General features: G+C 47.5%; 1 protein-coding gene across 3 annotated transcripts in view; it reads right to left on the reverse strand.

The window, feature by feature from the left end:
• Positions 1-1,128: 1,128 nt before the first annotated feature.
• Positions 1,129-12,385, reverse strand: part of ABCF1 (ATP binding cassette subfamily F member 1) — a 14,629-nt gene continuing 3,372 nt past the window's right edge. The window contains exons 2-25 of one of the 3 annotated variants that reach the window (XM_008048105.1): positions 11,677-11,723; positions 11,355-11,450; positions 11,092-11,221; positions 10,922-10,959; positions 10,730-10,837; positions 9,291-9,365; positions 9,098-9,211; positions 8,086-8,196; positions 7,440-7,562; positions 6,896-6,996; positions 6,735-6,820; positions 5,995-6,134; positions 5,761-5,909; positions 5,413-5,496; positions 5,084-5,208; positions 4,783-4,895; positions 4,472-4,643; positions 4,268-4,342; positions 4,108-4,178; positions 2,844-2,876; positions 2,589-2,757; positions 2,340-2,404; positions 2,172-2,244; positions 1,129-2,015 (exon numbers count right to left, since the gene is read on the reverse strand). In XM_008048105.1, the coding sequence (XP_008046296.1) occupies positions 1,849-2,015; positions 2,172-2,244; positions 2,340-2,404; positions 2,589-2,757; positions 2,844-2,876; positions 4,108-4,178; positions 4,268-4,342; positions 4,472-4,643; positions 4,783-4,895; positions 5,084-5,208; positions 5,413-5,496; positions 5,761-5,909; positions 5,995-6,134; positions 6,735-6,820; positions 6,896-6,996; positions 7,440-7,562; positions 8,086-8,196; positions 9,098-9,211; positions 9,291-9,365; positions 10,730-10,837; positions 10,922-10,959; positions 11,092-11,221; positions 11,355-11,450; positions 11,677-11,723 (2,465 nt within the window). In that variant the 3' untranslated portion in view covers positions 1,129-1,848. The remainder of the gene's footprint in view (positions 2,016-2,171; positions 2,245-2,339; positions 2,405-2,588; positions 2,758-2,843; positions 2,877-4,107; positions 4,179-4,267; positions 4,343-4,471; positions 4,644-4,782; positions 4,896-5,083; positions 5,209-5,412; positions 5,497-5,760; positions 5,910-5,994; positions 6,135-6,734; positions 6,821-6,895; positions 6,997-7,439; positions 7,563-8,085; positions 8,197-9,097; positions 9,212-9,290; positions 9,366-10,729; positions 10,838-10,921; positions 10,960-11,091; positions 11,222-11,354; positions 11,451-11,676; positions 11,724-12,385) is intronic. The other 2 variants (XM_008048106.2, XM_021707580.1) reach the window with 2 other exon arrangements.

Below are 12,385 nucleotides of genomic sequence, written 5' to 3' on the forward strand. Positions count from 1 at the left end.
CTGCACGTCTCCGTAGTGTACCTTGCATATCCCCACCTAATACCACTGCTAGCTACTTGTATTTTACTTTCCAAATCCACTCCCCCAACCTAAGAAAAATGGCCCCATCAGCCATGTTCCCTCACCAACTCCCAAGATCTTTTTTTTTTCTTCCCAGACTCAGATCTGCTTGCTTCTAGTTTTGAAAATGACATCCTATTTGTTTCATGATTATTCAGATCATTATTATTCCAAGTCCACTCTCTCTTTTTTTTGAGTTGGAGTCTCACTCTGTTGCCCGGGCTGGAGTACAGTGGCACCTTTACAGCTACCACAGCCTCCACCTGCTGGACTCAGGTGATCCTTCTGCCTTAGCCTTCCAAGTAGCTGGAACTACAGGCACATGCCACAATGTTTGGCTATTTTTTAATTTATTGTGGAGATTAGGTCTCACTGAGTTGCCCAGCTGGTCTCGAACCCATGGGCTCAGGCAATCCTCTCACCTCAGCCTCCCAAATGCTGGGATTATAAGAGTGAGCCACTGCAATCGGCCCCAAATCCACTCTCAAGTGATCCTGCCAAATAATCAAGCCCTAGATATTCTTTCCCTTTTTTGAACAACTTAGAATCTAGAGTAGTACCTATTAGACAATTAATCATATTACATTATATACTCAAGCCTTATTTTTCTTTTGAGTTGGAATCTCACTCTGTCACCCAGGCTGGCAATAGCACACTCATGGCCACCATAGCCTCGACCTGCTGGGCTCAGGTGATCCTTCTGCCTCAGCCTTCCAAGTAGCTGCAACTACAGGCACGTGCAACCACACCTGGCTTATTTTTTGATTTATTGTAGAGATGTGGTCTCACCAAGTTGCCCAGGCTGGTCTCAAACGCCTGAGATCAGGCAATCCTCTCACCTTGGCTTCCCAGGATGCTGGGATTACAAGCTTCAGCACAGCACCTGGCCTTAGTATTTTTTGAGAAGATCAGTACTCTCCCTGACCACAAAGCAGAGCACCTCCTCATAATGAGGTTAACTTAAACATTGAGAGACCCAGGTGTCCAAGATAGGAGAAGATATGAATCACCTTCCTTTTTCTTTGAGTCGGGGAAGGGAGTTAGGATCTTCAAACAGCAAACACCATCTAAAGTGCAGTAAATTATATCCATCTGTATTAGTAGGGAAGAGGGGACATTAAAAGCTGCTAGAATACTGAATACAGCCAATCAAGCTGACAACAGTTTTATCTCCCATGGATCTCCAGTGACAGGGCAGGAGCAACTCCTTTCCTTTATTTCTCCCCCTTGTAAAGGGAGATTCAAGTTCAGTAGCAACCTTTCCTGCCCCAAGTCTCCAGCCAGAGAAGAGACTGCAGGCACCAAATCTTGTGTGGGGTAATGGGAGAGGCCTCAGACACTTGCCTCTAGTTCTGAGCTTCAACAGCTGTTTCTATCAGTAAGTCAGCATTAAATGCACCAGAAAAGAACAGCATCATTCAGAGACCAGAGGGCAGCCAGGCCTGAAACATCAAGGTGGACCACAGTTATGAGAGTCTTAACAACAGGCCACATAAGTTTGGCTGGATGGAACCCCACAATGAAGGGGGTCACCTCTAAGTTTGTATAGAGGGATGCCAAGGATAAGGCCCACTCAGTTATCTGAAGAAAAGTGGAACAGACAAGTCTTTCAGAGAAATGAAGCATCAAAGTGGTATCCTGGTCACATCAAGGCAACACCACACCTTCATGTGCTTGAGTGGTTGCTGGGTCAGCTGCAGACCAGAGGCAGTCTTCCAAGGAGAAAGGGAGACAACAGGGAACTTCTAGGCCACATAAGCTTGTCAGGAGACTTCCAGGAGGGAAGGCTCATTCTCGGGGTCGGTGGATAATGACTTCACCCAGGGCCTCCAACACTTCCCGCTTGTAGTCCTCGAAATCACCATCAATTTGGCTAACACTCTGCTCTTCCACCACCCACAGCTGGCAGTTGGTTTCTGTGATGAGTCGGGCATCATGACTGACGACGATCACAGCTTCGAAGAAAGAAAGAAAGAACAGAGGGCAGGGAGAAAAGGAAGGAAGGAAAAGGGAAGAAGGAATCAGAACATGGACGAATGGAGTCCTAGCCTTCGGAACACTTCAGTTTGGTCCCCAAGGAGAGGAGAAGAGCATGTTCTGAGCTAACTTACCACCCTTGTATTCATTGATGGCCTCGCCCAGAGCATCAATAGACTCTATATCCAGGTTATTTGTAGGCTCATCCTACCAAGGAGAAGGAATTACATGGCTGAGCACTGCAACTTTTACCTTCCATTACCTTATGTCCTTAACCCCCTCCTATAGCCTAGCTTGCTTACCAAGATGAGGACATCAGGCTCCCGACAGGCCAGCTCTGCAAACACAACTCGGGCTTTCTGACCACCTGCAGCAAAGGAAGAGGAGGTCCATCACACTTTCTACTGCTTCACAATCCTGAAGGCGAACCCTGCAGGTGTGTGTATCTGAGGATCTCCCATTCCTGGTTCCTCTATCTTTCTGCCTCTATGTACAGTTTGTAGACATCAATGATAAGGAGAAGGGCACCCTCCTGGCCCCCAGTGTAGTACCAGAGAGTTTGCAGATCTGGATGGTGTGGGCATGGCTTTCAAGACCAAAGCGGCCCAGGCACTTGCGGGCATCCTGGTAGGGTAGGTTGAAGCCCCGCTGCAGGTACTCAGTGGGCGTTTCCTCCATGCGCAGCTGCTCTGCATATTGCTGGTTGAAGAAGCCAATTTTCTGCCAGAGAGGAGAGAGAAGTGGTCAGTGAAAGTCATAACTTCTTCCATCAGATTTTCATTCCCTAATTCCCAAAGCTAACTTACCAGCCGGTGGTTCTTTCTCATTTCCCCACGGGTCTGCAAGGAAAGAACAAATGGTTAAGAATAGGGAAAGGGGGAAAGGGCCTGCAGCTTCATACCTCAACTTCTTTTTCTTTTTTTGAGTCAGAGTCTTACTCTTTCACCCAGGCTGGAGTGCAGTGGCACATTCATGGCCACCGCAGCCTCAACCTGCTGGGCTCAGGCAATCCTTCTGCCTCAGCCTTCCAAGTAGCTGGAACTACAGACATGTGCCACCTTGCTGAGCTAATTTTTCTTGTTTTATATTTATTGTAGAGACAAGGTCTTGCCATGTTGCCCAGGCTGGTCTTGAACCCGTGGGCTCCGGCAATCCCCTCACCTCCATATCCCAAAGTGCTGGGATTACAGGTGTGAGCCACCGTGCCCAGCTATGTCCCAACTTTTCTAAGGGAAAACAAACTCCAGATATGGGCTGGGAACAAGCATATACAAAAAAAAAAAAAGAACATGGATGTTCTCCCTAATATGACAAAGGAAAACTCAGCAAAGTGGAAGAGTAAGGGGCAAAATGGGAGTAAGAGGAGAATGAAAGGGGGCACAGAAAGGACAAGCAGGAAGGACTGACCACACAGTGTGACTCATGAGTGGCACATTGTCAAGGATCCCCCTTAGATGAGGAGGTGAAAATTTTGGTGAGGATCTAATAACACCTTTCTAAAGATCTACTCTTAGTGACCATGAGAAAGTGGACTTCAACACTCTGCTGGAGGGAGGAGAAATGGCTACAAACTTTCTAAAGCACTATATGGCAATAAACTACAAAAGTCCAAATTAATAATGGTAGATAGGTCCATAGAAAGAGAATGTACACAGATGGGTTATTAGTATGAAAAAATGCTTGATGTACATTATTTGAAAAAAGCTAGCCACAAAATAGTTCATATGTCAGTCCACTTTTGTTTAGAAATATTATATGCACATTTGCAAAAGAAAAAAGGAGAAAGCTATCCAATAACACATTAATACTGGTTATCTCAAGATTTTTCTCTCTGGAGTATACAATTTCTAATCATTCTATAATGGACATAATATGTATTTCTTGTATGACCAACCCCAATTCTCCTTGCTTTCATCCCTGAACTGATCTAAACTCTTCCCATCCTCTATAGCCTCTTAAGGAAATGAATCTGCATCTAACTCTCCACTGTGTGAAGCTCCCTGACTCAAGCCCTGGTGAGCAGCTGTCATCACACTCCCCATGCCCTCCCCTCTTGGCTCCAGGACTCACTGGCGTCAGCTTGCCGGTCAGCAGCAGGAGCAGCGTGCTCTTCCCCACACCATTAGGGCCCACAATGCAGACTATGAGAAGGAAGACAAGTGGTGAGACAAGTCCCCAGACTCCCTGTGGTTGCTGCCCCACATCCCTGAGCAACCCAATACCAACTCACTCCTTGAGTCCATGTCAATGCCAAAGTCCAGGTTCTTAAAGAGTGGTTTCTGCCCCTCATAGCCAAATGTCACACCTGAGAGCCAAGGAAAAAAAGCAATTTATATTCTTCTCAGTCCCTCAAAGGTCTCCCAATGTCCTAGCCTTGGAGAATTTGAGGTGCACATGCTTCTGCTGCCTCCTGCTGGGAGTCTGGGGTACTCACCATGCAGACCCAGCACAGGAGGGCTGAGTGGTGGGGGGTTCGGGAAAGTGAAGCGCACGGTGTACTCCTTGGGGCGCTTCAGGAGTTCAGGGGCCTCTTGGGATTCCTCATCCTGGTTTTTCCGTCGGCATTTCTGCTGCTTTCGAGTCAGAGCTTCTTTTGTTTGCTTCTCCTGGAGAGGAAGACGAAAGGGAGAAATTCACACCTGCACAGTCGTCCTCAAACTGTAGGCTGATGTCCCAGAGTCCCCCTCTTTCTTGACTGTCATGAGAGAAGTGCGATTGACAGTACAGAAGTCTCCAGGTGCTCACCGCCTGCTTGGTGGACTTCCCCCCCGCCTTCAGCTCCTTCAGCTTTTTCTCCTGCTTCTCATACTGCTTCAGGAGTTCCTTCTGCTTCTGCTGGTACATCTTTTTAAAGGTCACTGGGGCAGAAAAGGGAGAAGGGCATCAATGGTTGCTCCTTTCCCCAGCAGAGGGACAGAAGGGACTGGTGAGGATGAAGGTGGGCATCCCTGGAATTCTGAAAAGCCTTAGCTTATCTAAGTGGACTCACCCTCCCATGCCTCTTTTCGAGGCTCCCTTACTTCCCTCTACCCATGATCCCACTTACTGTAATTGCCCCTGTAATAATGGAGCCGCTGGGCATCAAGATGGATTATATCAGTGCAGACATCATCCAGGAAGCCCTGGTCATGGGAGACGATCAGCAAGGTTTTCCGCCAGCCTTGGAGGTAGCTGGGTTTCAGAGAAGAGAATGAAAGTGTTACAACTGTCAGGTGAGAGAGAAACGAGGGGAAGCAGACAACAATGTGGGAAAGGAGGTCTGGATAAAGAATTGTCAAGGACATAGTGGGAAAACGAGCACAAGGAGGGAAGGAAGGGCAAAGAAGTGCAGGATGGAAACTAGTGCTGCAAAGGATGTAACCAAGGGCCACGCACTTATTGAGCCAGATGACAGCATTGAGATCCAGGTGGTTGGTGGGCTCATCCAACATCAGCAGTGTGGGCTCCATGAACAGTGCCCTAGAGGGTAGGACAGCAGAAGACAGGGTTATGGGGAGGAAGATACTTGCTCAGCAAAACCCAGCAAAGTCTCTGGGAGGCAGAGCCTGCACTCCTGCACAAGCTGCACAAGCTCTCCTCAGAGTAGTCCCTGGGCAGGAATGTTGATGAGGAGAGAGAAGCAGAAGCCTCAAACCTCTGTACTGGCCTTGGAAGAATGGGAAGAAGGGAAGAGGCCCTAGTGACCTGAGGCTCAAAGGGAGGATGGTGAGGTGAATGGACCACCTGGCTAGGGAAACACGCATGCGCCAGCCCCCTGAGAACTTCTGTGTGGGCCGATTCTGCATTTCAGGGTCGAAGCCCAAGCCAGCCAGGATCCGCCGAGCTTTGGCCTCTGCAGCCGCTGCCCCAGTTGCCCGCAACTCTTCATACACCTGGGAGGAGGGAGAAGAGGACACATATTCGAGGGTCCAGGAGCCCCTAAGTGTTAGCGCATGTCCCCTGCGCCATCTTCTCTACCTTCTCTAGCCTCTCAGCAGCTGTGTCATCCCCCTGTTCCAGCTGTCCCTGAAGCCGTCGCTCCTCTTCCAGCAGCTTCAATCGCTTGGTGTCAGCTCGAAGAACAGCCTGCACTGCTGGTGTCTCATCCGCTACCACCTCTGGGAGAAGGGGGAAGAAGGAAGTCTGGTCGCCTCAATGGCCAAGAGTCTCATGCCTTCTTCCCTTCAGTTCAATTTCTGGTCTGCCTGAAATTGCCGGCTCTTTCACTAGTTCCAAATAAAGTGTTCTCAAGTTCCTTATATACAACCCTCCTTTCTTTCTTTTTTTTGGAGTAGGAGTCTCACTCTGTCGCTCAGGCTGGAGTGCAGTGACACAATCACAGCCACCACAGCCTCGACCTGCCACTGGGCTCAGGTGATCCTTCCACCTCAGCCTTCCAAGTAGCCAGAACAGGTGAGTGCCACCGCACCTGGCTAATTTTTTGATTTATTGTAGAGACAAGATCTGGCCAAGTTGCTCAGGCTGGTCTCAAACCTGTGGGCTCAGGCAATCCTCTCACCTCCACCTCCCAAAGTGCTGGGATTACAGGCATGAGTCACTGAACCTGGCTCCCTACTTTCTTAAGTATCCCTTTCCCAGTCTCCAGTGTTGTCCTAGATCCTTTCCAACGCCACAGCCACAATTTCTTCTATTCTTGGCTGGCTCTTCTACCCCAACTGTCCATCCCACCAAGCCCCTTTTCTACCCTCTGGCCTCACCCTGCTCACACAGCAGCACATCGATGTTGGGCGGGATACTCAGGGCTCGGTTGGCAATGTGCTTGAGAAGTGTGGTCTTGCCCTTGCTGGGGAACAAGAACTATCAAGACCAGGCCAATGCTGAGAAATCTCTTTTCCCTCCAGCTCCCGCCTCTCCTCACCCATTGGGCCCCACTAGCCCATAGCGGCGGCCGGCTACAATGTACAGGTCTGCATTGACGAACAGCTCCTTGCCATGGGCTGAGATGCTGAACTTCTCCAGCTGCAGTCATGGGGAAGACATGCCAGAGGGAAGGGATAGGTGCATGAGAATTCCCCCTTTGGGACAAGAGCTGCAACTTTGTCCCTGTGGGGATGCCTCAGGCAAACCTATACCTTTAACATAATCTCCTTCCTCTCACCACAGTCAGTCCCCTCCCTATCCACTGCCTGTAATGGGAGTCTCCCACATCCTATTCTAGTCTAGTCTGTCCCATTCATTTTCCCTCCAAGGGTGGACCCTTCTACTTAGTATTACTGATTTTTCTATATTATTGCTGAAGTTAGCAGAAGCCAATGTATGAACAATGCCCCCAATCTTTCTTCTCACTGAACTAACCCATTCATTCACTCCCAGCTTCCTTGGTTGCCACAGCTGCTCAGGGAATATGAGAGAACTGGCTCTTTCTGAGGTTACAGGTTGGGAGGGAGCCTCTCAGACCTCACCTTGATGTCAGATGCATTTTCTAACATGGCTTGGCGGGAAGACACCTCTGCCTGGGACACCGAGAAGTCATTTTCAGCAGCATTGGCTGCTTTTAATGAAGCCACTTGACGCTCATACTCCATCTAAGAAAGGAAAAACTACATTAGAAGCCACAGTCTAACAATTTCCAGTCACCACAGTGTTGCTCATATCATCAAACATTGAGACAAGGCTCTCAACACAACTCTTTCTTTACTCAAGTTGTTTTATTTGAAGTAGCCCCCAAAACTCTTTCCTGCCCCCCAATCAAATGTCCCCTAATTTAAGCATTTAAAAAATTCCCTTGGCTCGGTGGCTCAGCCTGTAATCCCAGTGCTTTGGGAGGCCAAGATGAGTGGATTGCCTGAGCCTATGGGTTCAAGACCCACCCGGGCAACTTGGGGAGACCTCGTCTCTACCATAAATCAAAAACTAGCTGGGCGTGGTAGCATGCGCCTGTAGTTCCAGCTACTTGGAAGGCTGAGGCAGAAGGATCACTGGAGCCCAGCAGGTGGAGGCTGTGGTGGCCAGGACTGTGCCACTCCACTCCAGTCTAGGTGACGGAGTGAGACTCCAACTCAAAAACAAACAAACAAAACCTTTAACCACTAAGAACCAAGATCTTACCTGTTTCTTCAGCTTCTTCTTCTCCTTTTTGCTGAGATGAGCATAGGGATCATCTGCCTTAGAATCTCCTTCTTCCTCCTCCTCTTCTTCCCCTTCTTCTGCCTCTGAACCCTGTGAGAACCAAGGATGGTAAAAGCTAAGGACCCCTTCTAGAACTCAGATTTCATATCATCTATCCTCCCCCACCCCCACCCACCCCACCACCTGCAGTTCCTTAGCCAGCTCTTGCCTTCTCTACCCAGAGTCCTGAAATATCCTGGGATCCTCTTTTATTCTCATACCCAGCCCCGGTTTCCTTTCAGTCCTTTATCAATGTCTGCCACTAGGAATGGTATGAGTATGTGTGCAGGAAATGTAACAATGTGTATATCCCTATAAATGTAACTTCCAATACGATGTAACTGAGGCTGAAGTAAATGAATTTCAAGAGTCTCATTTGTGTCAAATGAGTCTCTGGTTTACATGTTAACAGGTAGAGAAAAGGTGAAGTAGTTCTAATGTACAATCACTGGGGAATAAAGCAGAACCATAGAATTAGGCATAGGGTCCCTAGAGATCACTAGACTCCCTAATACTATACAGATGAGACAACTGAAACCCAAGGAGGTAAAGATGTGTTCAAGGTCAAATGACCAGTGAATGGCAGAGCCAGAACGCAGATGGTCTGAGACTAGCTCCAGGGCCCTTTCCTGTTTCTGAATCACGTGTTTCAAACTATGGCCCACAGGCCAAATTTGACCTGTGGTCTATGAGCTAAAAATGGTTTTTGTATTTTCAAAGAGCTGCTTAAAAAAAAAAAAGACAAAGAAAAAAAGGAAGAATGTGACAGAGATTGTATGTGGCCTGCTATATGTGGCCTGTAAAGGCCAAAAGTATTTATTATGTGGCCCTTTATAGAAAAAGTTTGCTGACTCCTGCTCGGATGGTAACAATATCCCAGATCCTGACTCTCCTATAAGGACCACAGACTCCTAGTCCTTCACCCACCTTCCTCCAACACCAAAATACACACCTGCTCTGTCTTCTTGGCCTTCTCCTTCCCTTGTTTGGGAGGCTCCTTTTCTTTAGTTATTTCTTCTTCCTCATCCTCCTCTTCATTGTCCAGAGCAGCAAATTTATTCTGAGGCTAAGAGGAAAAAGACAGGCATGATAAAATGCTCTGATTCCTGAGCCCCAATATCTCTTCCTGCTAGTTACTCTCTCACCTTAGCCTTTCCTTTTGATTGCTCTTCCTTTCCCTTTTTGCCCTTGAGCCCAGGCTGTTGTTCTTCAGATACAGCCTGGAAGACACACATATACACACACACAAATTAATGTGCTAATTTTTGCTTAATAAACATTTCTAAGGAATTTACTATGGAAACTATACAGATGCTCCTCAATTTATGATGGGTTACATCCCAACACACACACCATAAACTAAAAATATGAGTGAAAAAACAAATTTCAACTCACGATGGGCTTACCAGAACATAATCCCATCATAAGTCAAGGAGCACAATGAATAAGTATAGTTTTCAGCTGGGCTCGGTGGCTCAGCCTGTAATCCTGCGCCTTTGGGAGGCTGAGGTGAGCAGATTGCCTGAGCCCGCGGGTTCGAGACCCGCCTGGGCAGGCGAGACCTCATCTCTACAATAAATCAAAAAATCGGCTGGGCGTGGTAGCGCACACCTGTAATTCTGGCTACTCAGAAGGCTGAGGCGGAAGGATCACCGGATCCCCAGCAGGTCGAGGCTGCGGTGGCCGGGAGCGGCCACTGCACTCCAGTCTGGGTGACAGAGTGAGACTTCAACTCAAAAAAACCATACTCTCCAACTTGAGACTACACAGTGAAGAGATAACTAGAGAACATCAAAGCAAAGCTAAGGGACTGTAAGTCAGGCAAGTGTGCAATGTGGAGGGAGGGGCTTCTCTGTAAGAATGAATGCTAAGAGGTTAAGGACTTGGGTTTAGAGAAGGTGCTCTAGGGATGAGGGAAGAAAACGCATAACAAACAGAAGTTTCACCATGGACCTGATGGTGAAATGGATAGTGAATGGTAAACTGGATATCACGATGCAATCAGGCTGATCTGAGAGGCATACATGGAAGAGTTGCACGTAGAAGAGCAAGGACTTGCGGGCTTTTGTTCTGGATTTTGAGTTTAAAGCAACAGAATCACAGTCGATTTCTGAGCAATGAATAGGGTACACATCTTAAAAAGGTAAGTTTTAACAACATAAGCCAAGACAGACCTAGAAGTGCTAGTTCAAAACCAGGAAATTGCCGGGCTTGGTGGCTCAGCCTGTAATCCTGTGCCTTTGGGAGGCTGAGGTGAGTGGATTGCCTGAGCACGCGGGTTCGAGACCCGCCTGGGCAGCAAGACCTCATCTCTACAATAAATCAAAAAGTCAGCCGGGCGTAGTAGCGCATGCCTGTAATTCGGCTACTTGGAAGGCTGAGGCAGAAGGATCGCCGGAGCCCAGCAGGTCGAGGCTGCGGTGGCCGGGAGCGGCCACTGCACTCCAATCTGGGCAGCAGAGTGAGACTCCAACTCAAAAAAATAAATAAATAAAAATAAAAAAAATAAAAGCAGGAAATTACCACACTGTGATCAAAAGATGTTAAATGAGACGGGAGTGACTAAAAGAACCATCACTTTCACCTTATTAATCCGATTCTTCTCTGGCTTGGCAGGCTTAGGAGGATGTTTTTCTTCCTCTTCTTCTTCCTCACTCTGATCTTGAATCAGGGCTGCAAAAGCATTACCACCCTAGAGAATGAAAGAGCCTCAGAAGTCGGAGGAATCATTGAGGATGTACTCTAGAGGTCTCTGTTTACCACACAGATAGCTTACCTTGGTTTTCCTCCCCCCTCGGGGTATCGGGGCAGGTACTGAAATAACAAGGAGAGAAGTTGGGAAAGAATTAGAATGTCTCAATTTAAGCCAACTCAGAAATCAAAGTTTCAGGTATCACTCTTCATGACTCATGGATTCCAGATACACCTTCCCTTCAGGTCACTTACACTCATCCTCCTCATCACTTGCTGGCACTGAGAGCTTCTTAAGACGCTCCATGAGCTCTTTCTCCTCTCCATCATCATCCACATCCTTCTTTCGCCGGCCTTTTCGGGTATCTCGCTTCTTTTTCTGCTGCTGAAAGCAAAAGACAGTGACAGAATGAAGCCCAGGCCCTGCTGTACTTATGTATTTCTCATAGAGAGTTCTCCATCAGCTAAGTGAACTAACGTGGGCCAAAGAGAGGTTGGTGAACCCATGACACTTGTACCTGTTGCTGTTGCTGCTGCTGCTGCTGCTCCTTCTCCTTGAGCACTTTCTCTTCTTCCCCAGCCTGTTTATCTTCTACTGCCAGCTCTTCAAAGAACTAGAAAGAGAGTGAAGATATAGGTAAACATGGTTCCAAGAGCAATCCAAACAAGCTCTTCTCTGCCACACACAGACCCATTATCCCTCCATTCTGTCCTCACGTTACTTCTCCTCTTGACAAGAGCTTTTCTCCTCCCTCACACCTTCCACCTCCTTTACATGGGCATTTATTCAGCCTGGAAACACCCATAGTCATTTCTCATCCTCAACCCTCGTTTTCTCACCGTCTTTTTGGTCTTCTTGTCCTTCTTCCCTTTCTTCACCACTTTATCTAGAAAGTTAAACAGACATGAATGCTTATCTACAAATCCCAAAGCAGTCTGATCTCCCCTGAAAAGATCTCTATGGCTTCTACCCTATTTTATGATTTTTCTTTTTTTTGTCAAAGTCTCACTCTGTCGCCCAGACTGGAGTGCAGTGGCATGCTCAAGGCCACTGCAGTCTCGACCTGCTGGGCTCAAGCAACCCTTCTGGTTCACCCTTCTAAATAGATGGAACTATAGACACACTGAGACACCCAAATTTTTTTTTGATTTATTGTAGAGACAAGGTCTTGCCATGTTGCCCAGGCTGGTCTCCAACCCGTGGGTTCAGGAAATCCTCTTGCCTCTGCCTCCCAAAGTGCTGGGATTAAAGGCATGAGCCATCATGCCCAGCTATTATTTTATGATTTTTTTAATTCAACGATCACCCCCTAGACATTGTTGCACAGTCCCACAACTCCTGCAGAAATAATCAGTCCCATCTCCATTCATTCATTCAATATATATATATTTATTAAACAACTACCAAATGTTAGATATTGTGCTAGTGTACACGATACAACAAGACAACTACGGTTTCCTCTGGAGCTTGCAGGCTTCAGGAAGAGAGAATTTTTTTTTTTGAGTTGGAGTCTCACTCTGTCACCCAGACTAGAGTGCAGTGGCATGC

Source organism: Carlito syrichta, unplaced genomic scaffold (assembly GCF_000164805.1).
Source record: "Carlito syrichta isolate Samal-C Ts95f unplaced genomic scaffold, Tarsius_syrichta-2.0.1 Scaffold120525, whole genome shotgun sequence".
Lineage (NCBI taxonomy): Eukaryota > Metazoa > Chordata > Mammalia > Primates > Tarsiidae > Carlito > Carlito syrichta.